The 27,726-nt window shown below is 35.1% G+C and overlaps 1 protein-coding gene across 1 annotated transcript; it reads left to right on the forward strand.

Moving 5' to 3' along the window:
* The first annotated feature begins 12,875 nt into the window (after positions 1–12,875).
* On the forward strand, positions 12,876–23,456 carry LOC131430761 (uncharacterized). The gene is made up of 2 exons (XM_058595964.1): positions 12,876–13,354; positions 22,722–23,456. Exons 1-2 carry the CDS (start codon positions 12,890–12,892, stop codon positions 23,364–23,366), a joined length of 1,110 nt encoding a protein of 369 aa, XP_058451947.1. The 5' UTR covers positions 12,876–12,889; the 3' UTR covers positions 23,367–23,456.
* Positions 23,457–27,726: the final 4,270 nt, after the last annotated feature.

Consider the following 27,726-nt stretch of genomic DNA (forward strand, 5'->3'; position numbering starts at 1 on the left):
GGCCCGGATACTTCGTAAACCCCCTTCTACTTGATCCATTCAACTTGCTCGCTGAACTTCACAGTACCTAGTGTACTCAAATACACTAATCCATTAACTATCTCGGTATTGTCTCCGTCTACAAATATTATAGGAGAGAGCCGTATTAAGGAGTGTATCGAAAGTAAGCTATCCACATACATTTGTGTTGTATGCATGTATTTGTGATGGTTTTTTATTCTCAGATCACAGCATGTGTGCGTTTGGCTGTCAGCTTTCGTTTGTTTACTTGTTTGTGCGGTTGAAATTTTGCATTTTCAAAATGTTCAAGTGAAAATTAAGGTTCTGGACACATGGCTATGTGAGAAGGGTATTACTATGCGAAAATTGGCGAAGCGGTTTGGAATTCGTCATGCCAGTGCTAAAACTATCATCAATAAGTTTGAAGAACACTATTCTTTGGAAGAGCCCTCAGGAAGAGGCAGAAAACCTGGTTCTTCCAACCCGAAACTGAACAAGAAAGTGGTATCTCTAATCATGAAGAACAAATCAATGTCAATACGTGATTTTGCCAAAAAAGCAGGGACGAGTGTCGGAATGATCCAGCGTATCAAGAGACGAAATCACCTGAAGACCTACAAGAAGCAGAAAATCTCGAAGCAAATTGTAAAACAGAAGAAGCGAGCAGCAACACGGGCCCGGAAATTGTATTCGTGTCTTTTGCGGTGTCCGGATGCATGCGTTTTAATGGATGATTACACTTATGTAAAGGAGGACTCAAAAACCCTTTCAGGTCCACAATACTTTACTGTCGTCGTTGGGGAGGATGTGAGCGATGCGGACAGGTCGATTCAAGTGTAGAAATTCGATCGAAAGGTACTAGTATGGCAAGCAATATGTTCCTGTGGTTTGAAGTTAACCATTTTTTACTCCACCGGAACTATAAATGCAGAAATCTATCGATCTGAGTGTCTCCAGAAAAGATTGCTGCCTTTAAGAAGCATAGTACACCTCCACTGTTTTGGCCGGATTTAGCGTCGGCTCACTATGCCAACACCACTCTCAATTGGCTTGAGGAAAAGGGTATAAATTTCGTTGAGAAAAATATCAATCCACCAAATTGCCCTCAGCTTCGACCCATCCAACGTTACTGGCAATCGTGAAGAGGATCTTCAAGAAGACTGGTAAGGCAGCTTGGAACATGTAGGAGTTCAAAAAATTTGAGCTGAAGCGTCCAAAAAATGCGATGCAACATTTGTCCGGAACTTGATGAGGAACTTTTGATCAAAAGTTCGAAAATTCGTGAAGGAATAACTTAAATTTCATCCGGTTTTTATTATGCTCAAGTTTAACCTCGTACAATAAAGGATCAATGTTTAGTTTGAATAAAATATCGTTTTTCATCACATATTAAAAAAATGTGGATAGCTTATTTTCGATACACTGCTTAAAATCTTTTAAAACCCTCTACTTTCTATGTATCTTGTTTTCGATGCATTTATAATCATTTCAATACGCCTTGCTTCGCATTTCAGTGATGTTTTAAGGTGTGTGTTTCCATCATCACATCAAATTGCCATGTCACACTACAAACCAGGGGTGGAAATAAGCAAATTTATTGATTCACAGTAAATAAAAATAGTCAGTATTGTCTTTTCATGTCACATATTTATTGTAGATATTATAATGAATTTTGAAACGAATGCTTTTTGATAAGATAAATTTTGTTTAAAAATGTCTTCATCGTTATCAGTATCACTGTTTGATTCGGAATTAACATTTAAAAAAGTGAGGCTCGTTTTAATGCTACTCTGTGTTTATTAAACAGGTTTGAATTTTAAATGGCTGTCACTTACTGTTCCGCACTGAGCTAAATTTTCTTTTTCACATTATATGATATTCTAATGATTTTGCACTATTAGCATTTCCAATAATAGTTACAAGATATGTTCAACATCATGTCAAATATATGAGATAATCTTATGAAACATAAAACTCTTCTTAACGTTATTTTTACAGGATTTCCATATAACGAATGAAATTTCCAGTCTGAGTCAAATTGATTGGCGCGTCTTATAACCATTACTAGATATCCGCACAACATACATTGGAACAATTTATGAAGCGCATATTATATTCACTTCGATTTGATTCGGATAGGTTCATATATACCATATGACTAGTTTTATAAAATTTATATATATATATATATATATATATATATATATATATATATATATATATATATATATATATATATATATATATATATATATATATATATATATATATATATATATAACTTTCAATGGAGCTCATACGAATAGCAGATAATCGCCAACTACTACTTTTCTTTGAGGATTCAAGCTTTACTAGTATTCCGTTCGGTAAGGGAGCACCTCATGATATTTGCGAAAGAGAAGTGAGATCCCGAGACTGAAAATAAAAATGAATCTTACTAGACAGATAGAGTAATGAAATGTACCGGATATATATTTCATGGTCCGTTAACGCATATCCTTGAACGAAGTTGGATGAGCTGTCTTGTCAGCGATTTAAAATTACATTGCGATGCGGAACTTCCTGAAAAAAAAATGATCTGGAGCAGTTGATGAATATCGGAGACACAACTATTTCTTCAGCTACAAGCAGTACGATTCACGACTTCCATCGGATTTCCATATAAATTATATGGGATATTTTTATAACTTTCATTATGATAACGTTCATTTAGATTTGACGTACACATTAAATAAAGATTATAAGTTTCCATATAATTACCACTCAATTTTCTCGAATGTGGATTATCCGATATCAATAATTTTAGGCTCGTTTTTTTATTTTATTTCGTCGGTTGCATTGGAATTCCATGTTTCGTGATGTATTTGAAATTTACTCAGTAATACCGTCGTGGTTGAGTAATATCATAAATAAAAACAGCTAATAATATTACCATCATGCTGCGATGAATAACAATTACAATGATTAGAGAAACTACCCAATCACAAAGCGTGCTACACAGCTAATTAATATTACCTTATTTAGTGTTAATATCATACACAGAAGTAACAGGAGTGCAGGATTTTGCTACGTCAAATTCAAACGCACCATTCAAACACTGCACCACATGCTGCGCTCCTGTTACTTCTATAAATCAAATTCATGTCAAATAACGCTTTATTGGGTTTAATCTTAATAGTGTATGAACATCATCATCAGCATATACCAACTGAAAGTAAGACAAAGTCTTTTGTCGCTATAACCACTATCTGGTTTGGTATTTTTTTTTATTAATTTTGCACTGCGTATTGCTATTGCGCAGTGAAAACTGTTAAATTAACATTATCGTAGTATTCATTTTATTGCAACAATAGGTTGCGAAATCGAATACGGTTTGTTTCAAAGGAGAATATGTGTTGAAACTTCGTAAACCGTGCAGTAACGAAACCGGTATTTTTCCCAACTCTGGTGACAAATACTTTTAAAGGAGCATTCCTGAAAGTTAAAAATTGACAATTTTCCCCAATTTTAGCATCCTCATGCATATAAATTGATAAAAATAAAAATTACTGTAGGATTACTGTTGTCACTAATTTTCACACCCTTCATCGGGATCAACGATTTTAGAGGTAAATCAATCGGTACTCATGTCTGATTTTGTTCATATGAGATTTTCTTCCACAATGCTCAAAGCTGATCGAATCGTCCAGTAATTTGATCTTACAGGAATCAGTGATAATAGTAGCTCAAACTCATCACCGATCAGTATTGATTTTGGTCGATGTGATTCAAAGATCACTGATCAACTGATCTTAAAAAGATTAGATCTGTAGTGATCTTTATTGGGAAAGATCACAATCATTTATTACGATTTAATGTTTGTTTTTTTCACTTTGAATGGGATAACCGGATCACAATTTTAAATAAATTTCAAGGTGGGGTTGAGCAAGATCACGTCAGAATTTTCAAGAGGTAGATAAAATATACTTTAGAATGATTGAATAGTTACAGATTCCCCGCTTTTGAAAATCTAATCATTAAAAATTGTGCCGTACGCCAAGGAAAGTAATTGAACAAGTCTCAGAAAACACAACTGCCGAAAAATGCAGGGTTCAATATTATTACAAAATTGTATGAATTGTATTGTGGCTATACGCACTGAGAACGAACGAAGCGTTGTACATCCGTTTCTGTCGCGGTACTTAAGAGTCAGTGAGGTCAGTGTGTTTTAAAGCATTTTAGAGGGCTATTTTTACGCTTCAAATCTGATGTTCTCAGAAACGGTGACGAATAAAAAAAAACCCAACTGATAATCTCTTAGAAAATTAGTTTAGATTATTCTGTGAAAATTTCAGAATGATTAATTGACTTTAGCGGTCGGGAAAGTCTTTTTTCTGAAGGAAGAATTGCATAGCTGAACGGCAACTTTCAACTTGTTCATTGAATATCTCTCCTTCAAAAGCATGAATCAAAAATCTATCCTGACAATGTATAGATGTCTCCCGTGGACCCACACGGACCGAAGGATGCGGCCAACGTCATCTGGAAGACTCATGACATATTCAATCCACCGGCCGGTGCCGATCGCCAGCTGAAGGCTGGATCTGCCAAAGTCGACCACTGCGACCCCAATACAACATTATCCAATTATTCTATCCTAGTTTTAAGTTAGTCGTTAATAAAATTAGAAAAAGCCCTTATCATCTTAGAGCTTGAGCAGTGTGCCTTAAAAAATTATATTATTGATTAAAAAAAATAATGTATAGATAATTTAATTTAGATGCGATTAGTGCATGAAAACATATATGTTGTCGCGATAAAAATGAAGTGAAAGTTATTTTTGTGAAGGTAAGTCGATTTCTATGTCGGCGCCATTTTAGTTCCCTGGTAATGAGACTAAACATGAGAAAGAAATAAAATCGGCTCAAAAAGGCTGCTAAACAAGCGATAGCTTTCTTGGATTTTATGTGATGTAGTCAAACTTGTAACCGAAAATATCAAAACTTTCTTGGCAACCCGGCTAGATGACTCTCATTTTGCACATTGGCGAGAGAGCAACGAAAGAAATGTAATACGCACAGCGAGCCACGTGGGTTTACGCGACCTACTGGCCTCAGCCCTTAAATGCGCGAACGAGTTATTGAGAGCGGCTACTGCTCTTCGCCTGCGCATGGTTGTCTTCTGAGAATGAGAACAAATTTATCTCGCAATAAAAAGAGCGCGTATGGATAAGATCTGCTATTACTCTGTGTAATATACAGTTTTCTGATTCACAATCGGAAATCTTGATTCACATTTTCCTGCGTAAAATGGGCTTATTTCCACCTGTGCTACAAACATCATCATGCGAAACCAAGTAGTTGTACAGCCTATCAGAAGATCTTCGAAACTCGAGTGCGCTCTACAGGTGATCGGACGTAATACATCAGTCTATTCATCGTTGCTTTGACTAATCGCCTCAGTTTATCCGGAAAACCGTTTTCGTGCATAATCTGCTCTAGCTCTATACATAGCGAGTCAATCTAGCGTCTGAAACTGTTTCCTGCTAAAAACTATGTCTATCTCTTTCTTCGATCGTGTGTAATGTCAATCGGAATGACATAGTAGGTGCTAGTACATAACGTGTCACTCCTTCCTAACAGGTCAACTGGAAATTGTCCATTGTCAGCGGCTTTGTTGTTCCTGTTTTCTATTTAATAATATAAGTTTAAAGGCACACTGCTTAAGCTCTAAGATTTCTAGTTTTAATTAACTATTTACTTTAAACTAGTATAATTTCAAATATTGTGGTAATGTCGCATTGGGGCAACGGTGATCTACTCGGGGGAATCCTGCCTCCAGATGATAGTCGGCAATGGTTGGTGGGTTGGAGTTTAGGTCGATGACGTTGGTACATATCGATAGTGGCCGCATCCTTCTGTCCGTGTGGGTCCGCGGGAAACACCCTCGGGTCACAAGGATCCGGTGAGTGGCCCGCATGCTGGTCATCGTTAAGGGCGGCTCTCAGTGAGCCACGGTTGGTAATTTTTTAGACGAGAAATAGAGAAAAAGAGAGGAGTAATGATGAATAAAATGGATGCTTATTTCTAATAGATTAGATTGCTGGGAAACTGTCATCGGCTGAGTGTGCACACAGATTGATATCCGTATCATTCTCGGTATCTTGTGTTTCGCCTTTCAGATGCTCGTCGTAGTATTGCTTCCACCTGTCGATCACTTCACATTCGTTCATGAGAAGGTCACTACTACTTATGGCGGATCTTATTTTTTCAAGCAATCTTTTAAAGATGCTCTTCTGTTGGTAGCACTGATTCCAATGTTTACGCTGCGATAGGTGAGGATATTTTCAGCACTAACTTTCTTGATTTAAGCAGCGTAATGATGACGAAAATACATTGATTCTTCTTTTAGGTTATATAGTCATGAATAAGTAGTCTGAATATTGCAGATACTATGGTATGGTGATTGCGTTCTTGCTCGCTTGCACTCTTTCATTCTAAGGGCCAAACAAATTTTCTTCGGTCTATCGGTCTTTGATTGCCGGTTGCAGAAGAACCGAAAGTAGAAGTCTCAAAACTATGAAGCGAAATCGTTATCTTGATTCATTATGCACACATTAAAATGTGAATGTTTTCAACTACATATGATTTAAATATGCTTTCTGGTATTTCAATTTCATAAAAGAGAATTTTGGCACTTGCAGATACTTTTACGAATTGTTTGGTTTCTATCTATTTCAGGAATGTAAATTTTAAACATTAAAACCCAATGCTCTCTGACATTGGTGATCATTAATAGATTATTACAAACCATCGAGAGACTACGGTTTTTATATAAGGAACTAGTTACGAGCTCATACATTCCAAACATTCTTGATATCAAAGAAATACTTCTTGATTGAAAATTGTGGACAGCTCCCAAGCCACAATATAAAAAGTGCATTAAAGTTTTTGCTGAGAAATTCTTTCAAATTCAAATATTCCGATGACGTTATTCACAAATTATCGAACCATGGTGTGGAACAAATTTGGATTTTACAATCATATAGATTTATGACATAGCAGCGAAATTTGGTAAGCATATCTTTAATTTATCAGTGTATTTACATCGAAGGTGGCTTAAGGCCAATGTTATCTTTCCTCATTCGAAGGCTCTCTATGCCTGTGACCGAATGACAATACCAAAAGAGTGCCTCTCTGATTTAATGTTCAGTGGTAACTTTGGCATCAAAGAGTACACAAAGTACGATAAAATTAGATTCTGCTACAAGCATGACAAATTTTTCGGCTCTAAGTAACATCACGGTGCTGATAAAAGTTCTGGTAATAGGTGGCTTGTGTGTCGGTACATCTGCGAGAGGGCTGAAGATGGTACCAGAACAAGCAGTTACTACACAAGTGTACACCGCAGAGGAAAATCTGAGTGAGACTATGGTAGAACCCTTAGCGTCCACACAAGTTGAAGTCGCCTGGATGGTGACGGCAATCATTTTCATCGTTCTGTTCTCGGTGTCAATCGTTCTGATCGGCTACCTTTGGTACCTACGAAATTCAAAGATTAAGGAGTTAAGGGCATTTCAGATGGCGAGGGATGATAAAAACAATCGGAATGTGTGGTACGGTGGTTCGTACATGTAGATAATGAAAATTTAGTGATATGTGTTTATCGATAAATAGTGATTGTATAAATACAAGCGATTGTGACTCAATGAAACTTTTCGTTTGATTCAATCATGAGTGATATCATCGTTCTCAATTATGAGGAAACAAATAGCTGTCTACAACAGAAATTTGTTCTGAACATTTTCAATTTTAATGAAAAAAAAACGCTAAAAATCTTTTTCAGTTTTTTTTATTGTTGACTGGATGATTGATCAAAGACCGTTGTCCCGTTGACTATCGTCTATCGTCTATCGCAAAACGTGTCCTGTAGAATGCTTTTGTGTACCGCATCAAAAACAACAATACACAATTGCATTTTATTCAAACATGTGTACATACCATGAGGTAAATCGAGAGTTCTCAGTGGCATTTGCGGTTGGGTTGGCCGTAACAGCGTATCTCGCTCGACCTTTTTTCAGCCAGTCCTAGTTCACTTACATCTCTTGAAAACGCCATTAAATAGTGCTACATCATATACGCGGCGAACCAATCTTTGGAACCTTTTTTTTGCTCGTCCAAGTCATCGTTCTGGAGATGGAGTTCAGCTTTTTTTTGCCGTATGTTTTTGTTCACTAATCCGAGCGACAAATCTCATTTTGCCCCGGCGCCAAATTTCCTCGGACGCCACTGCTTGAAATACTGGACCCACTTCACAACTGTAGTAATTCAATAGTTTTCGATTAATAATTCGAACGTTTTTTTTTTTTACCGCCGCTAAGCCACCTTTCAACATTCACTTTTGATAGAAATTGCAGGCGAGCTATGGAAAATAGAGTATTTTTTAATACCAGACGAAAGAAAAAACTTCTCTCTATCGTTTACTGTTATGACTTACTCTCAGCGAGTACCGAGTCTTTCGGAATTCCTCTTCAAAGTGAATGTTGATAGGTGCCTTATTGGCCGTTATCACAAAAAACGCGAGAATTATTTTGTTCATATTTACATAGGAATACAACATCAAATACTTCAACGTTGAACTGGTGTAGCGTAGAAAGAACGATACTCGCTCCAATTTGGATGTAATAATGGCATCCTTTTCAGTACCTTAGCCCTCCTTCGGTGCAATCATCTCACGTGGCATAAACAAACTAAAAAAGTACTCTTCTGATATAGTCTGTAAAATGATGTTACAGAAGCACTTTGTTGCAAAGCATCGTTGTAGAATATTTCAGTTTTATGAATACATGTTTTCTGCTTTCATATTACATTACATAGCATTTAACATTACATTTTTACATTTTTTAGTTTTCTTAAATTTTCATGCACTTATTCGGAGTCCGAAATTGAATTTTCGTATTTTTCATTTTTTTATCTATTTGAAAACAGATATGTTGAAAGGTATGTTTTGCTCAATATCATTCAATCGAGTTTTACACAACGTGACGGAAGCGGGTATTTTGTGGAAAGTAGGTCGAACGAAAGCTTTTTTGTCGAATGGGATATTTCGCCGAAGGATATTTTATCAATTGAGTAATTTGGTAAAAATATCATTTCGCAGAAGAGGTCATTTTGCCGAATTAATTATTTTACTGGAAAATATCGTACAAATCATAAATATCACGTAATAAAAGAATCGGATTATAGATAATTGAGTTATTAATTACTATCAGGATATTTTGTTTTTGGCGTACAGTCTTAAATTAAATTTAGAAAGTCTTTTCATTCATTCAAACGTTTCAATAATTCATGGCTTGCTACGAAATTGTAAGTTAAAATTTAATTCCAACCCTTTAAGTATTTAATATCTCGGATTGGTGAACGTGTAGGACGCTGATCTTACACGTGAGTTATCATATGATTAAGCTCCGATCTAGAAGGAAGTATAGAATGCATTTAAATGATATATGTAAAATGCAATCATTTGACAAATTAAATTTCTATGAATTTCATCGTAGGTGGATTTGCGTCACCAGTAAATTTTTAAATTATTTTGCTGTGCATTGCACAATGAGTCAAAATCGGAACAGTTGATCCTGAATACTACATTATGGTTTACAGAGGAAAAATATTTGAAAATAAATCATAACGAAAATTATATGCTGAATTTAATTGTGGAAACGAAAATCAGTATTCCACACAATTTTCCATTCAACGTAATATAGATTTGCAAATATTTATTTACATATCAATATCGGTTTTGTTTTCAATTGCTTTCCATGAAGCTTCTTCTTAAAAATGAATTAAATGAATTTTGCTATCTACCAGATAAATTTCGCGCCACGACTGATAGTTTTACACGTTTCTCGCGCAATTCTATTTTGGCTTACACTCAGCTAGCTAGGATAATCGTACAAACTTATATATTACTTACTTATTTAATCAATTTCATAATTGAATTTGAAATCATAAAATTCCCCCGGTAATCGACCGCAGCATGATTAAAACCGGAGCGAAATAAATTATATACTAATAACTAGCGGGCTACTACACATTTTGTAGTGCCATTATATTAGATTAGATCAGTAAATAAATCAAAGCTACTTTATATCAATTTTCATGATTATTGAGAAAAATATAATTGTTTTTTTTTCCCTAAATACGTTTATTTCATAAGGCAATATACAAAAACACAAAAAAATAAAAAAAAATACTGATGAAATCTTTATTGTAATCGATAGAACGATCAATATAATTTAATGTTTGAAGATGAGTTCATGCAAATGTTGGCCGCGGTTTCGCTTTTGGTACACTCTCTTCAACATATCGGCTGGTATTTCACGAATAAATGTTTCAATATTGGCTTCCAGTGCGTCAATCGTTGCTGGTTTATCATTGTAGACATGAGTCCTAACATGGCTCCACAAGAAATAGTGCAAAGGTGTTAAATCATACGACTTAGGCGGCTAATTGACGAGCCCAAAACGTGAAATAAACTGTTCACCGAAGGTGGCTTACAAATTGGTCATTGTTTCGCGTGCCGCGTGGGATGTGGTGCCGTCTTGGTGAAACCACATGTCAGGTATGACAAATTATTTCATTTTGGACAAAAAAATCATCAATCATCACACGGTAACGCTCGCCATCCACAGTAACGTTCTGCCTATCGCCTTTGAAGAAGTATGGCCCGATGATCCCACCGGCCCATGATCCACAATAAACAGTGACTTTTTGGGATGCGTTAGTAGCTCTTGCAATGCTTCTGGCTGGTCTTCACTCCATATGCGGCTATATTTGCTTGTTGACGTATCCATCGAACCAGAAATAAGCTTCGTCGATGAACCCAACTTTTCGATAAAAAAGTGGACCTTCTTCTACAGTACATCACTGTGGCTGAACTCATGGAAAAGAAAGGAGGCGTACAACAAAAGCAATAAAGATCAACTGAAACTCCAATGGTTTGATGAAATGATAAAGAAGTTTCATGTAAAGGAAGGATACGATAAGCAAGAATGCCGCGAACTGGGACATTGGATAGTCTTCCTTGGGTACGCAAGGCATTTCTTATATTATATTTTTTATTAGACCTGGCATCACCTGACATGATCAATATCCCGATAACCACACAAATACACGCCACAAATACACGCCACAATTCCGATTAGTTTCGAGTCTGGACGTCATACGATTGAAAACCCTGCTCACATCCAGCCCTCAGAACCATGCCTTAGTCGATATTTTAGGAATAATGAAGTGTTTATCCTAAAAACTTGTCAGCTGACAAGTGTTCCTTGGCAAGACGTGCTATAGTATTCGTTGAAAGCAATCAGTTACTCTAAAATTCACCATCAAGAGCGCTACATTTGACTAAATTGTTGGCTCTTTCATTGCCTGGAATGAAGCAATGAGCTGAGACACAGACCATAGTGATATGATGATTAATATTCAATATGTCGTTCAGATACTGTCTTATTTTGCACAATAAAAATTTACCTATTTGTGCCCTGCCCGGTCAAATGACCGGACTTCGTGTTCCCTTATTGAATGTATGAAAAATGTATGTTAGAAGCGAAATAATAAAAAAATAAAGTTATTATTGAAAAAAAAATCATATTGACTATTTCAAGTTTGAATCCAACTAGTAGTGTGATAGTATCTTTGTCATGTCATTCAAATAATTTCCTAATACCATTTTTCCAGCTAATATTCAACATAAATTTGATTAGGAACAATAATTTCTGTTGGTTTGGGTAATCCACAAAATTGTGCTTTAACACTAAATATACAGACATTTAAGGGAGTACTCTAGTGTGACGGCCGTTTTCAAATGCTTTTGAGAAATTTTTTGTTGAAAAAAAAAAAACGTGAGGACAAAGTCAATTATATTTCATATCTGTTTGGAATATATTTGAACGATCTTTGGAAAATTTCGGAGGTATACAGATTAGCAGTAACAAATATAAAAGTAGAGGTGCTTCACTGCTGTCATTATCCCGGGTGCTCTGATTATCAGAATATCATGGTATGTTTAGTGTTAATAGAAGATTTTTGGGAAATGAATTTTCATATTCGTTATATATCAACCCTTTGCAGAATACATGATGAATAAATTCGCCGGATGAACAAAAACTGAACCATTCTGAAAATGTTCATTGCACATAGGGTGGTTAATAAGTGAAACAATAATGGTGATGTATGGTGAACTTATTCAGTAATACCGTGGTGGTGGAGTAATATCATCAATAAAAGCAACTAGTACTTCTAGAGGATTGGAAAGCATTACGTAGACGGGAAATAATAACACCCCCATGGGAATATCGAAAATTTCCAAATTTTCGCTCTGCAAATAACAAGAAGAACACTGAGTGCGTGAAAGGCATCTACTTGCTTAGGACGCTATTTCCGTCACCACATGTTTTTTTTTCGTTAAAACCATATCATTCAATGGCTGATCCATCAACCAAGGATAGAATTTTTATATAGATCCTTAGCAGTAAACTGTAGTCCCGACTTAGCTTATTTCTCCTTTAATGAAAGTGTTATCAAAATTCTCCCAGTTCAGAAGTATCTCTGTGACATGATGTCATTTCGGGACAGTCTCCACTGTTTACAGACAACATAAAATGTTTTGTTGGCAGCAAATCATTCTACGGTTAGCGCCGTTATCATATCATTCCCTTATAATTCAGCAATTAAACCTTGCAAAAATGTAATTAAACAGCAGATATCTTGTAAAAACTGATAAAACTTACAGAATGAATGACAATTGATTGACAGTCAGTCAGTAAACGATCAAGTATTTCCTTCTGAGCAGTTTGGATTCAGTCACGTTTTATCTGTTCAAAGTGCACAACTCTTTGGAGTAACGTGGAATGTTTAATAAGGTATGGTGGTTTTTACTGGTCGGACTCGAGATCAGAACATATGTTTATAGTGCGGAAGATGCTTCGTGTTTACGAATCGATTTTGACACCGCCACACTGACGTATTTAAGTAGGTGTCTCAACTATCAAGAATTTATCAAGAAACCGTACAGTAATTCACTCAATTTTGTTCCGTTTCGGGAAAATGCTCAGTATTACCTTTCCAATTTGTGGCAGGGTGTTACCTGCGGAGAAACAGTGCAGAGTTTTAGTATGAATGGTCAAACCGAGTTAAGAATGGTTTACAATTTATTATTCGATACCGAGGCATCGCTTGAGGTGCGAATCGTGGACTTGGACAGAATTGATAGTGATAACAATCCTACCGTTGTTATTCGATGGAAAACAGAACAGTCCACTAGAGGATGGGGACTGTTCAGAGAAATGATGGATAAACAAGTCAAGCGTGCTAAGGTAAGTATTTTACATCATGACTTCGGATTTCAATTTTTTGAAAAACAGTGGAAGGTTTCAAATTGGTATTATAACCGAATGCCAAATTACTAAATAGATTTAGTGGAAATGTTAGTTGACCAGTCATTCGTGGAAGCTTAGATGAGTTTTTGTATAAAAATTTGAATAATATTCGTGTTTACTTGTTCCACTACCAGGGGCTCCAAATTGAAGCTTTTTGGTGTGGGGGAGAGTAGTGGTAAAATTAAAAGGTTTCTGAACATTACCTTGATAAAATTATATTATTTTCGAAGAAATCAATTCAATAAATTTACAAGTTTGACGGATCATTCCTAAGAGAAACATTTAAAAACATCCTGTCCTGTAATATAATATTTCAAATATTGTTCAAAAGATTTGTAGTTATCATACGTACGTCTAGCACAGAACAAAATTTAAAAACAAATACATGTTATGTGATTTTCTTGCAAGTATTAAATTTAGGTAGGTATTTATACTTCACTATGCATGCAGAATCTTTCTTACCGTTTGTAGAATAACCAGATTACACCTGCCGTAAATAGTTGGTCTCATGGAAATCGCCTTTAACTAGGCAACACATGAGTTCATTGAGTTAGTGAGATGCAGGTGTGAATTTTCGTCGGTATTGTAGAATTAAATTCCGAACGTTTGGTATACAATTTAATACTGGTTAATTTGAAAAGTTGTAGCTACTCTCAATGAATAGTATTATTAGTACGCATATACTTTATCTTGTTGACTATAGGTATTGAACACAAACTTTAGATAGAAACGAATTCCTCTGTGGCTTGGATGAGATCATATTATATCCTTCAAAACAGAAAATAAAAACTGTATGCGACTTTCTTAGCCATGATTATTACATTGAAAACTAAAAATCTTTAGATTTGAACAAATAATGATCTTCTTTTTGTTGTACTTAATTTTGTGATACGTGTATGTAATAGCCATAGTTTTAGGTCATTTGAAAGTGTCCAAAAGATTAAGCGCCTCAAAAACGTCTCCATGCATAATTGGAGCTAAATCGGCCATGAGTAAGTGGTGCTGCACGGCGGTTGTTCGATCTTGGAAAATCACCAAAGGGGGAGTGATATGAAATTTCCTAAAAAGAAAAAAATAGTGATGCCAATTGTCTTAGAATAATATGAAAGATCGAGGTCTTGTGTTATCTCAATTTTTTTTTAATCGACTCAGGGGATTTTTGAATTGAACTGATGCTGGGTCTTTCAATGTTTTGGGATAATACCAGATCTCGACGTTTCATGCGTTTCTAGGACATCTGGCGCAATAAAAAATATTCGATTTCAGAAATTTATTTCACGTGAATTCTATCTCGAAAATTTAGTTTCTGAGATAACACCAGATTTCGACGTTGCATGCATTTTTAAGTCATTTAACACCCAATTTTTTTTGTATATTTCGGAAATTTTATGTAGCTCCCCTTTGGTGATTTTTCAGAATCGAAAATTTTCAAACTTTGACCACCGTGCTTCACTGTCACCATAGTAAATTACAAATAGAATAAAATTGAGTTAAACTATCTCATTTCTGTGTAGTTTTGTTAATCTTTTTATGTATGAATATATAAACATACATGAACATATACGTGCATATATGAATACATATATACGCGTAAATTGAGACCTTGGTGTGCTTCTGAGAAAAAACTCAATCATAAACCAATAAATCAGTCTAATCAACGAATAAAGGATTTGGTAATGAATTTTTTTGGAATATCTAGATTAATGTAGACTGATATAGATTTAAGCAATGAAAAAAATTGAACTGAAAATGTTGGAGCAAGTACTATTAAACTTAAAATATATCGCGATAACTAACGTTTTTGTCGTGAATACGACTTACTTTACTATGGGGTGCCTTTTCAAAATTTACCCTCTGAGAGAGTGATAAGTTTTTGATCGTGAATATCTCTTGTTGTATCTAACGAATCAACATAATTTTTGCTACATGCCATCGGAAATATGATCACAATTTTATGATAAAATTTTCAGTTGTGTGACATAATCTCAAATAGTTCAAAATTAAACTTTTCTGAAATGTTTGGTATAAACGAGTATCAAAGAGGATAATTCATATGGCGCGTTTGCCTTTCTCGTATTTTGAAAGCTCATAGCTCAGTGATCTGTGGAAGGATTTATATAATCTAACTACCAATAGAATCGAAATTTTTCAACTTAAACGTGTATAGCAAGAGCATTGAAGTATTTCAATAGTACACTATTGAAAAACCTATCTCATTTGACCCATGTCAACACCAGCCAATCAGAACGCGTTCTGAGGAAGAGAAGAAAATAGCTGCTGCTGTACAACAAATCGTTCAAGAAAAATGTTTCCAAAAGTGGTGAATATCGTAGTGAGTTCCTCAATTTGGTCCTTCTGAATGCTAGAAACGAATCCCTACAGCATATTGATAGTCTCTTTCAATAAATTATGCAAATCCGAAATGAAATAATCGACATTGAAATTCTATATGCGGCTATTTTTATAGCCGTTAGGACCGCCCATTAGTGAAAAAGCTACAAACGAAATCACATAAAAGGAAATCTCTTAACAAAAATTGAATCAGTTTGGATTCTATCGCCACTGCGAGCAGATGTGTTTTGTGTCGTCTGCACAGCTAGTTTCGCTTTCGACAAGAGCGATTACGTCACAGCTGCCAGTCATTTCGATGGATGAAAAAGCAACGTTGGAGAGCATTATAAAAAATCAGCCGTTCTAATGGCTCTAAAATTTTTCTAAAGAACTATTAGGATTTGTTTTTCGCAAATCGCAGGTAATTATCCTCAGTTTAGTGCAAATCAAGAACAATTTGGTTAGATTTGTGCACTTTTCGCTGTGTGAAATTCACAGTAATCGAGATCAAGTGAAGCCTTTTTTTGAGAAAAATGTTCCGAGTTTAATATCGTAGAGAATTCCGCAATTTGACCCTTCTGAATGCTGGAAATTAATCCCTACAGCATATTGATAGTTTTTTTCAAAAAATTTTGCAAATCCGAAATGAAATAATCGACATAAAAATTCTGTATGCGGCTATTTTTATAGCCGTTAGGACCGCCCATTAGTGGAAAAGCTACAAACGAAATCAAATAAAAGGAAATCTCTTAACAAAAATTGAATCAGTTTGGATTCTATCGCCACTGCGAGCAGATGTGTTTTGTGTCGTCTGCACAGCTAGTTTCGCTTTCGACAAGAGCGATTACGTCACAGCTGCCAGTCATTTCGATGGATGAAAAAGCAACGTTGGAGAGCATTATAAAAAATCAGCCGTTCTAATGGCTCTAAAATTTTTCTAAAGAACTATTAGGATTTGTTTTTCGCAAATCGCAGGTAATTATCCTCAGTTTAGTGCAAATCAAGAACAATTTGGTTAGATTTGTGCACTTTTCGCTGTGTGAAATTCACAGTAATCGAGATCAAGTGAAGCTTTTTTTTGCGAAAAATGTTCCGAGTTTAATATCGTAGAGAATTACGCAATTTGACCCTTCTGAATGCTGGAAATGAATCCCTACAGCATATTGATAGTTTTTTTTCAATAAATTATGCAAATCCGAAATGAAATAATCGACATAAAAATTCTGTATGCGGCTATTTTTATAGCCGTTAGGACCGCCCATTAGTGAAAAAGCTACAAACGAAATCACATAAAGGAAACTCTTAACAAAAATTGAATCAGTTTGGATTCTATCGCCACTGCGAGCAGATGTGTTTTGTGTCGTCTGCACAGCTAGTTTCGCTTTCGACAAGAGCGATTACGTCACAGCTGCCAGTCATTTCGATGGATGAAAAAGCAACGTTGGAGAGCATTATAAAAAATCAGCCGTTCTAATGGCTCTAAAATTTTTCTAAAGAACTATTAGGATTTGTTTTTCGCAAACCGCAGGTAATTATCCTCAGTTTAGTGCAAATCAAGAACAATTTGGTTAGATTTGTGCACTTTTCGCTGTGTGAAATTCACAGTAATCGAGATCAAGTGAAGCTTTTTTTTGCGAAAAATGTTCCGAGTTTAATATCGTAGAGAATTACGCAATTTGACTCTTCTGAATGCTGGAAACGAATCCCTACAGCATATTGATAGTTTCTTTCAATAAAATATGCAAATCCGAAATGAAATAATCGACATTAAAATTCTGTATGCGGCTATTTTGTCGTGAATACGACTTACTTTACTATGGGGTGCCTTTTCAAAATTTACCCTCTGAGAGAGTGATAAGTTTTTGATCGTGAATATCTCTTGTTGTATCTAACGAATCAACATAATTTTTGCTACATGCCATCGGAAATATGATCACAATTTTATGATAAAATTTTCAGTTGTGTGACATAATCTCAAATAGTTCAAAATTAAACTTTTCTGAAATGTTTGGTATAAACGAGTATCAAAGAGGATAATTCATATGGCGCGTTTGCCTTTCTCGTATTTTGAAAGCTCATAGCTCAGTGATCTGTGGAAGGATTTATATAATCTAACTACCAATAGAATCGAAATTTTTCAACTTAAACGTGTATAGCAAGAGCATTGAAGTATTTCAATAGTACACTATTGAAAAACCTATCTCATTTGACCCATGTCAACACCAGCCAATCAGAACGCGTTCTGAGGAAGAGAAGAAAATAGCTGCTGCTGTACAACAAATCGTTCAAGAAAAATGTTTCCAAAAGTGGTGAATATCGTAGTGAGTTCCTCAATTTGGTCCTTCTGAATGCTAGAAACGAATCCCTACAGCATATTGATAGTCTCTTTCAATAAATTATGCAAATCCGAAATGAAATAATCGACATTGAAATTCTATATGCGGCTATTTTTATAGCCGTTAGGACCGCCCATTAGTGAAAAAGCTACAAACGAAATCACATAAAAGGAAATCTCTTAACAAAAATTGAATCAGTTTGGATTCTATCGCCACTGCGAGCAGATGTGTTTTGTGTCGTCTGCACAGCTAGTTTCGCTTTCGACAAGAGCGATTACGTCACAGCTGCCAGTCATTTCGATGGATGAAAAAGCAACGTTGGAGAGCATTATAAAAAATCAGCCGTTCTAATGGCTCTAAAATTTTTCTAAAGAACTATTAGGATTTGTTTTTCGCAAATCGCAGGTAATTATCCTCAGTTTAGTGCAAATCAAGAACAATTTGGTTAGATTTGTGCACTTTTCGCTGTGTGAAATTCACAGTAATCGAGATCAAGTGAAGCTTTTTTTTGCGAAAAATGTTCCGAGTTTAATATCGTAGAGAATTACGCAATTTGACCCTTCTGAATGCTGGAAATGAATCCCTACAGCATATTGATAGTTTTTTTTCAATAAATTATGCAAATCCGAAATGAAATAATCGACATAAAAATTCTGTATGCGGCTATTTTTATAGCCGTTAGGACCGCCCATTAGTGAAAAAGCTACAAACGAAATCACATAAAGGAAACTCTTAACAAAAATTGAATCAGTTTGGATTCTATCGCCACTGCGAGCAGATGTGTTTTGTGTCGTCTGCACAGCTAGTTTCGCTTTCGACAAGAGCGATTACGTCACAGCTGCCAGTCATTTCGATGGATGAAAAAGCAACGTTGGAGAGCATTATAAAAAATCAGCCGTTCTAATGGCTCTAAAATTTTTCTAAAGAACTATTAGGATTTGTTTTTCGCAAACCGCAGGTAATTATCCTCAGTTTAGTGCAAATCAAGAACAATTTGGTTAGATTTGTGCACTTTTCGCTGTGTGAAATTCACAGTAATCGAGATCAAGTGAAGCTTTTTTTTGCGAAAAATGTTCCGAGTTTAATATCGTAGAGAATTACGCAATTTGTCCCTTCTGAATGCTGGAAATGAATCCCTACAGCATATTGATAGTTTTTTTTTTCAATAAATTTGCAAATGCGAAATAAAATAATCGACATTAATATTCTGTATGCGACTATTTTTATAGCCGTTAGGACCGCCCATTAGTGAAAATGCTACAAACGAAATCACGTAAAAGAAAGCTCCTAACAAAAATCTAATCAGTTTGGATTCTATCGCCAATGCGAGCAGATGTATTTTGTGCCGTTTGCAAAGCTAGTTTCGCTTCCGATAAGAGTGATTACGTCACAGCTGCCAGTCATTTCGATGGATGAATAAGCATCGTTGGAAAGCATTATAAAAAATCAGCCGTTCTAATGGCTCTAAAAGTTTTCTGAAGAACTATTAGGATGTGTTGTTCGCAAATCGAAAGAAAATATCCTCAGTTTAGTGCAAATGTAGAACAGTTTGGTTAGATTCTTGCACTTTTCGCTGTGTGAAATTCACAGTAATCGAGATCAAGTGAAGCCTTCTTTGTTTTTGCGAAAAATGTGGAAAAGGGGAATGCTTGCATAATTCATACAATTGATCAACTATTTGATATTCGGAAGTGTTAAGGAACATGTCATTTGTTTTCGTATTCACGACATCCAGTTATGTCTCTGACATTACCCACCCGCCTTTTTATCATTCATAATACCACTAGTAATAAATTATCAGACTTTTATACGAATCTTGACATTAAAATGTCAAATATTTCACAAAAATACATGTAATTCACGCTGTTTCCTTTTATTAAAACATTTAATAATTTACTTTTTTTTTACAATGAACTTATATATATATATATATATATATATATATATATATATATATATATATATATATATATATATATATATATATATATATATAAGGTGTACAACTTTGCTTCCGCCGTTTTTTTTCAAAATTTAAAGCTTCATTGCGAAAAAGTGCTTACAGATGTATTATTCAAAGCATTGTCCGTCGCTAGCGACAACTTTCTCCCATCTTTCCGGAAATTTTCGGATCCCGGCTCGAAAAAAGGAGTCCTTTTTTGACGCTATCCATGAAGCAATCCATTTTTCCAACTCTTCGAAGGATTGAAAATGTTGATCTGCCAGGCCGTGTGCCATTGAACGGAATAGTTGGAAGTCAGAAGGGCCGACATCTGGGGAATACGTCGAGTGGGGCAAGACTTCCCATTTCAACGTTTCCAGGTACTTTTTGACTACTTTGCGACGTGAGGCTGAGCATTGTCGTGTTGGAGGATAACTTTGTCATGTCGCTCTTGATACTGTGGCCACTTTTCTTTTAGCGCGCGACTAAGGTGCATCAGTTGCGTTCGGAAGCGATCTCCTGTGATGGTTTTACCCGGGTTTAGGAGCTCGTAGTAAATTGATATTCATCTTTGAAGGTTATTTTTCTTCCACCACCATGTTTGTCTTCAACATCGAAATCACCATTTTTAAAACGTTGAAACCACTCCCGACACGTTCTTTTACTCAGAGCAGCATCACCGTAAGTTTCTGAAAGCATTCGATGCGCTTCAGTTGCATTTTTTTCGAATTGTAACAGAAAAGTAAAACTTTCCGCAAATGGCGAGAATTGGGCACATAAACAGACATTTTCGAGCGTGAATAATACGAAAACAAGAACTACTGTCACTGAAACGGCGATGACAATTCGTTAGGCACTGTACACACTCACTTTAAAGGCATTATCATCTATGTATTTTAACCAGCCTCAGCCGGTACAGCCACCTATCGGAAAACGGCGGAAGCAAAGCTGTACACCTGATATATATATATATATATATATATATATATATATATATATATATATATATATATATATATATATATATATATATATATATATATATATATATATAAATTTATTTATTACGTTATCAAAATATTCATATTATTGAGAGCAACCCCCCCATAAAGGTTCACGTCTGAGATTTTGTTGAAGGCTATGAACAAATTTCATAACGAAATGTGTTCCTGTAATCAAAATTAATCGCCGTCTTCGTTAGGAAGAGCCAATAAGCCAAGCCCTCGGCATATTAAAGCTTAAGCAGTGGGCCTTCAAAATTGTATTATTAAATCAAAAAAATAAGCCAGCATAGTGTCTTAAATGTTTAGAAGGTAAAATAGAATATTGCTCCCATTTAATTAAAATTTCGCATCATATGTACATGAAAGCATGTGGCTTCATCTGTTCAAATCGATGCGTAGAAATATTTTCAATCAGTAAATTAAAAAACGAAACAAAGTTTATTGAATTGTAAGTGCTCAAAACCTGACCACTTTTCTGTACGTTTACTTCTTTGAGTTTTTAATTTGTAGCCCTATAGAAAACACAGATTTGTTCCCTTAATAAAAATATATATGAAACTTTAACTCATAACTGTTTTGCTGTTTGTCTTTTAGATTTTCCGCATGTTTCTCGATTCACCATAATTCGTGAGCTGTGGAACAAACGGAGCTTGAAAAAATTGAGGTTAAGATTGGACCCTCAATAAACTCTTATTTTCATTTCGTGTACATACTGCATTCGTGAGCGTTGAAGAGACGTCAAATTGCTCAATAGGGGGTACGAAATCAAAGAAAGCACGCTTTGTGCATCGTTCGTAAAGGCGGTTTTGTGTTATGTTCATCAAAACCAATACATGTACGTACCGGTTTTACATATTTTGTTACACACATTCACACACATGCAGACATATATAAACGCCCATATTAAAAATTTTATGGCGATTGCTCAATTATTGTACTTTGCAGAACTTCCATTATTATTTTTAATATTTTTCTATTAATCGGAGTTTTTATAATTTCATATCTCGAAAACAACTACTTCTAGAAGGAAGAAATTGCCTTATGTATGTACTGAGTTTTGAATTTTGAAGTTGCTTTTAATATTGTATTATTTAAATGATTTTTGTGTTATAGTGCTCAATCGATTAGTTTGAATTTCTTCTTTGATACCATTTTTTATAATTAACAGTGGAAAGAAAAGTTTATACAAAACATTATTCGACATTTTCCAAAAGTCACATATGAGTCAGACTGAACTCGGATTCTTGAACTCTTATCTATTTGCGCAGAGATGTCTGAAACGGTTTTCGTATACTTAGGTTGGAATGTATAATATAATGTTCGCGCAGTTTGTGCTACTAGATCTTATTTATTTGCATTAATTCAATTTGTGGATTGAATAGACAGGATGTATTTCAATGGATTAGAAAAGAGAGATGTCTGAAACGGTTTTCGTATACTTAGGTTGGAATGTATAATATAATGTTCGTGCAGTTTGTGCTACTAGATCTTATTTATTTGCATTAATTCAATTTGTGGATTGAATAGACAGGATGTATTTCAATGGATTAGAAAAGTCATCAATAATGTGTACAATATACAAGTTAATACAGTTACTTACTGTATTGTCAGTTACTAATACTGTTATTGTTAGGCCAATATTGTATTTGCTTTGGCAAATAATAAATATTTTTATGTTTTTTTTCAAATAGGTTCAAATTGAAGCCATTATGGCGGCCGATGGTGATGTTGCGATAGAATATTTTACAGTTTTCAATTATGAAGTTCATACTGATGATTGCCTGAAGGTTGATGAATTCGCCACCACGACAACGCGTCTTCCGACAACAACACCGTTGAAAGTTACTAGTTCTACGCCAACTACTAGTAGCAGTGTAACAACGGTGACCACTACCTCAAGAGATCCAACATCTATAAATCCGACGACAACATATGTTATAACCAGCACATCTCTAACAACTAATGAAACTTCGTCTTCAATTGCAAGTACTGTTCAAACAACTTCTAGCACAGAGTCATCATTTGAAGACGAAACCTCAACGATAACCACAAACTCTCCGAGAGATGAAACCACAACTCATTCGACTGAAATAATAATCACACGAACGACAACTGCTCCATTTTTCAGTACAGTACCGTCCGGAGAAACCGATGTAACAACTCCAGAATCGGTTGTCATGGCTCAATCAACTGGTTGGATTTGGATTGCGTTAACTGCTACATTTGCAGTGTTATTTTGTCTTGCTACAATCAGTGCAGTATACATCTACGCAATGAACAAACAGCTTCAGAAGCTGCATAAATCATACTCTTTAAAGGACAAAAGGCGACGATAGATCAGTAGGAAGCATAATATAAATAGCACATAGTATTAGATTAACTGAACGGAACAAATATTATGAACAATACGTATGTGAGCGAATTTTTGAGAATCGTAATATAACATTTGCTTTTCATTACTATTGTTCGGATTCGCTTAGGCGTGGTTAGCGAATATTTTTGGCTGTGCATATTTGCAATTAAAGTCAAAAACGCAATATGCGTATTATTATTTCTGTAAAGAATACTGGTTTTCAGAACGGGCAAACAATTTTTCTAGAATCCGAAAACTTTTCCTAATATTTATATTACAGCGGTTTTAACCTTAAGATCACTCCTCGTATCTTCAGTCTGAAAAACTTTTGGGTTGGAAATTCAACACAGGTTGGAGGCGGAGAGGCAAAGGCAATAACGATGTTCTTGAAGTAGTATGCGACATATCAGTTGGAAAGAATCGCTCTGATTGGTCATTCAGAGTAGAAAGAGTGTAAGCACGCGAATCTATAAATATAAGCGCAATTACTGCTAATGCTTCTGTCTCTTATGAGCCGCTTCAGAGGAAAGTTGGTGATAGGCAGCAAGCGTCACGTAAGGCGATACGATTCGATTGGATGAATTGATCTAATGTAATATGCTCGCCTTCGCTAGTTGACATCAGATAAGCTTCCGAATTGTAAGAATTGAAAAAAAGTTCTTGAATGCATGAGATTAATTTTCATTTTCAAATACAGGAACTGTGTTTTGCTAATAGCATTAACTTTACGTCTGCGTTGCGGTTTATGTTGGATTATAACGGTGTAATAGTCACTTGCTGGAATAATTTTGCCGATTGAAAAAAAGTTATTTGTCGGTTAAGTCACTTGTACGATAATATCTCCGAAACTTAAAGTGTCAGCCATATGATCTTTGAACTCGCTTCACAACCTATTAGTCTCGAACGAGTCTGAAATTATTAAAATCGGGTCATCCAAATCCGAGAAAATTTAGCAGTAATGAGGTTTATCGTTTACGTCCTTTATATTATTATATCACTGGAATCGTTTGGGTTTGTTTTTGCCTTTCTCATATAGAAAGGCTAAGCAATCACTGTGAAAATCGACTTTTTAACCGAGGCCCGGAGGGCCGAATGTCATATACCATTCGACTCAGCTCGACGAACTAAGCAAATGTCTGTGTGTGTGCGTGTGTGTGTATGTGTCCGTGTGTGTATGTGTGTGTGTATGTAACAAAAATATGCTCTCACTTTTCTCAGAGATGGCTAAATCGATTTTCACAAACAAAGATTCAAATGAAAGGTCTTATAGTCCCATAGCCCGCTATTGAATTTCATTCCGATCCGACTTCCGGTTCCGGAGATATAGGATGATATGTACCAAAAAAGTGAAAAAAATATGCACTCACTTTTTTCAGAGATGGCTGAACCGATTTTCACAAACTAAGATTCAAATAAAAGGTATTATGGACCCATATCTTGCTATTAAATTTCATTTGAATGTGACTTCCGGTTCCGGAGTTATATGATAATATGTGAAAATGTGAGAAAAAGTTTATACTCAATTATCTCTGGAACAACTCAACCGATTTTTGCAAACTAAGATTCAAATGAATGGTCTTATAATATCCTAAAAATTTGTGGAACATTTTATCAGGATCCGACTTTCAGTTTCGGTACTAAAGCGTGATAAGTGGAAAATTACCAATTTTATTAGTATTTTTCCACGAACGATGGTTAAAAACAGGTACAAATCCCATAAAACTGTCAGATAAATTCTTCCAGTTTGCAGAGCTTGTTAGTTTGTGGGCATGGAAACTTAATTCGGCACTACTGGTCCCCTCTTTTCCTGTTCCGAGAGCACCGAAACTGGAGATGAAAAACTCCTAAAACTAAATTCACTTCGATTTCTCTGTGATGCTTGAACCGATTTTCACAAATCTGGATTTGAATTAAAGTTCATACTGTCTTTAAACCTACTGTAAAATTCCATCCGGATCCGACTTCCGGTTCCGCAGTTGCAGGACGATGAGTGTCAAAGTTTTCAAATCGCCATCAACACCGAAAGGAGCAGAAAACACAAAACGAACAAGGCGTGCTTTGTTCTATTTCGTACACGTTGTGTAGTGATGTCAATAATAATAATAATAGTAATATTAATAATAATAATAATAATAATAATAATAATAATAATAATAATAATAATAATAATAATAATAATAATAATAATAATAATAATAATAATAATAATAATAATAATAATAATAATAATAATAATAATAATAATAATAATAATAATCATCCTATTACATGTTTTATGCTATTTAGCTTGACTTACATATGCAAAAGTAACAGAAACGCAGGTTCGTTTCGTTTGTTCGATTTCGTTTAATTGGTTTAATCGAAATAGAGCATGAGTAAGTATAGGTTTTACTACGTTCAAAACTGTTCCAACTTGTAGGTCATATTTGTTGGTAGTAAACGAACCAACTTTGGCTAATCCATTTATCTGAATCTGGTTTCGAAAGAATTGGAAATAGTGATCAAAAACTGGAAAAAGGATCTCACTTCTTGGAGATGGCCAACTCGATTTTCACAAACTTCTAGGTACAGTTTCATACGGAATTCCTTAATTTGTTGTGGATACTACTTTCGGTTCCGGAACTACATGGTAAACAGGTTTTATAGAGTTTGTGAGATTAGATCCGAACAAATTATCCTATTTCTATTCAATAAACAGTTGTTTTTGCGAATTTCACGATTATATTTATGATGTAATGAGTAATATGAGATGAGGCATCATTACACCACTAGGTGGATTAAAATAGGTTTTTATATCATCATATTACCAGGAATCAGAAGTGATAGTCAATCTTTGAACATAATCCACGATATAATAATATCTCTAAGATGAGCCTAAGCTTGTTAAAATCGGTTCGGCCATCGGAAAAAGGCGTTTTCTTGTTGTTTCGGAACAAGAAATGATCTTTGGTCTTTGAACTTAATTAATAATGCAATAGAACCTTTCATATGAGCCTAAGCTCTTTGAAATATGCTTAGTCATCTTCGAGACAAGTGAGCATTAAGAGGAAAGTAAGCGGTAAGAAATGTTGTCTCCTGACCCAGAAGTGAAAGTCATTTTATTTTAGAACTTTATCTACGACCTGATAGTTGCTTTCAAACGAGACTAAGCTTGGTGATATCAATTCACCCTGGGGGTCTACGGAGCACTGATCAAAATTAAATCATCTTTTCTGTGATGAAAAAATTCACATATGTACTCAAAAGTTGTATCTTCAAGATAGCGCAAATCGTTTATCAAAAAGTTTAACCAGAATGAGTACAGAAATTCCGAAAGCAGAACGTGACCAGCCGGTCATCCCTATTTTTTCAATAGGGCGTTTTGCTAGCTTAGCCAGTTTTATATCCCATATCATTTAGGCAGTTTTACATCCCATAAAACATATTCTAACAGCATTCTTTTATAACAACTAAATCAGTTCAGTTCGCCTTTTCATCTTGTCTCAGTCGAAAACTGCTCACGGTCGAGATGATAGAACCAAAAAATAAAGTATAGCCAGCAAAACCGATTTTGAGATGAACAAATATGATGAACAAGGGTCCGGTTAATCCGCGTCGTTAATGACATTAAAAAAGTGCGTGAGATTCAGCTCAACATAACTAATAACATTGAGTTCTCTTCTGATCGCGAGGTAGTTAATTTGGCGATAGAAACCACATAGATAAAAATATTTTGTGAATTGACATCAATTTTCATGCACATATTTGGAGCAGACAATTGAATGGAGAGTTGCATTACAGTTCTTCATTTTTTAATATACTTTGAAAGCAAAACTTAGCGATTTTTGAGAAATACAGTGTTGTTCATTGAAAAAAACAATGCATTTCAATTTCATTTTACTTCGATCATGGTTTGAAATCAGTTTTTCAAGTGAACTGATGTCTGTTTTATGCCACTATTAATTTGCATGTCGTGTAAATTTCATTATTTTTTTCCGTGCAACAATATGCACTATATGGAGGATGAAAACCTCAAGTACAAATACAGTACAAACAAACATAAACTGCTATGCAACGATGAGTGTAAGACGAAACGTCAATACGTTAGGAGACGGGTATAGAGTGTTTGATGGGTTAGTCGATGCCTTTCACGCAGCCAAGGTTAAAACATATATAATTGAAACAAAAACAAATTTCCGAAAAGCCTACTCCTGAAAAATATACAAAAAAAAAATCGGAATATTCCACTATCGGTTTAAACGAATAAAGCCACATATTGTCATGTACATCTGATAGAAATTTTGATCAATAGCAAGCAGTGTCGTATTTTGCTTCTAAACATCCAAGACACTATGCTGACTTAC

The sequence above is a fragment of the Malaya genurostris genome, chromosome 2, assembly GCF_030247185.1.
Source record: "Malaya genurostris strain Urasoe2022 chromosome 2, Malgen_1.1, whole genome shotgun sequence".
NCBI classification, from domain to species: domain Eukaryota; kingdom Metazoa; phylum Arthropoda; class Insecta; order Diptera; family Culicidae; genus Malaya; species Malaya genurostris.

Excerpts from the sequence above, each read along its gene's own strand:
- LOC131430761 (XM_058595964.1), top strand. The coding sequence starts at position 12,890 with ATGTTTAATAAGGTATGGTGGTTTTTACTGGTCGGACTCGAGATCAGA. Across the intron at positions 13,355-22,721 it reads AACAAGTCAAGCGTGCTAAG|GTTCAAATTGAAGCCATTAT; the intron begins GTAAGTATTTTA and ends TTTTTCAAATAG.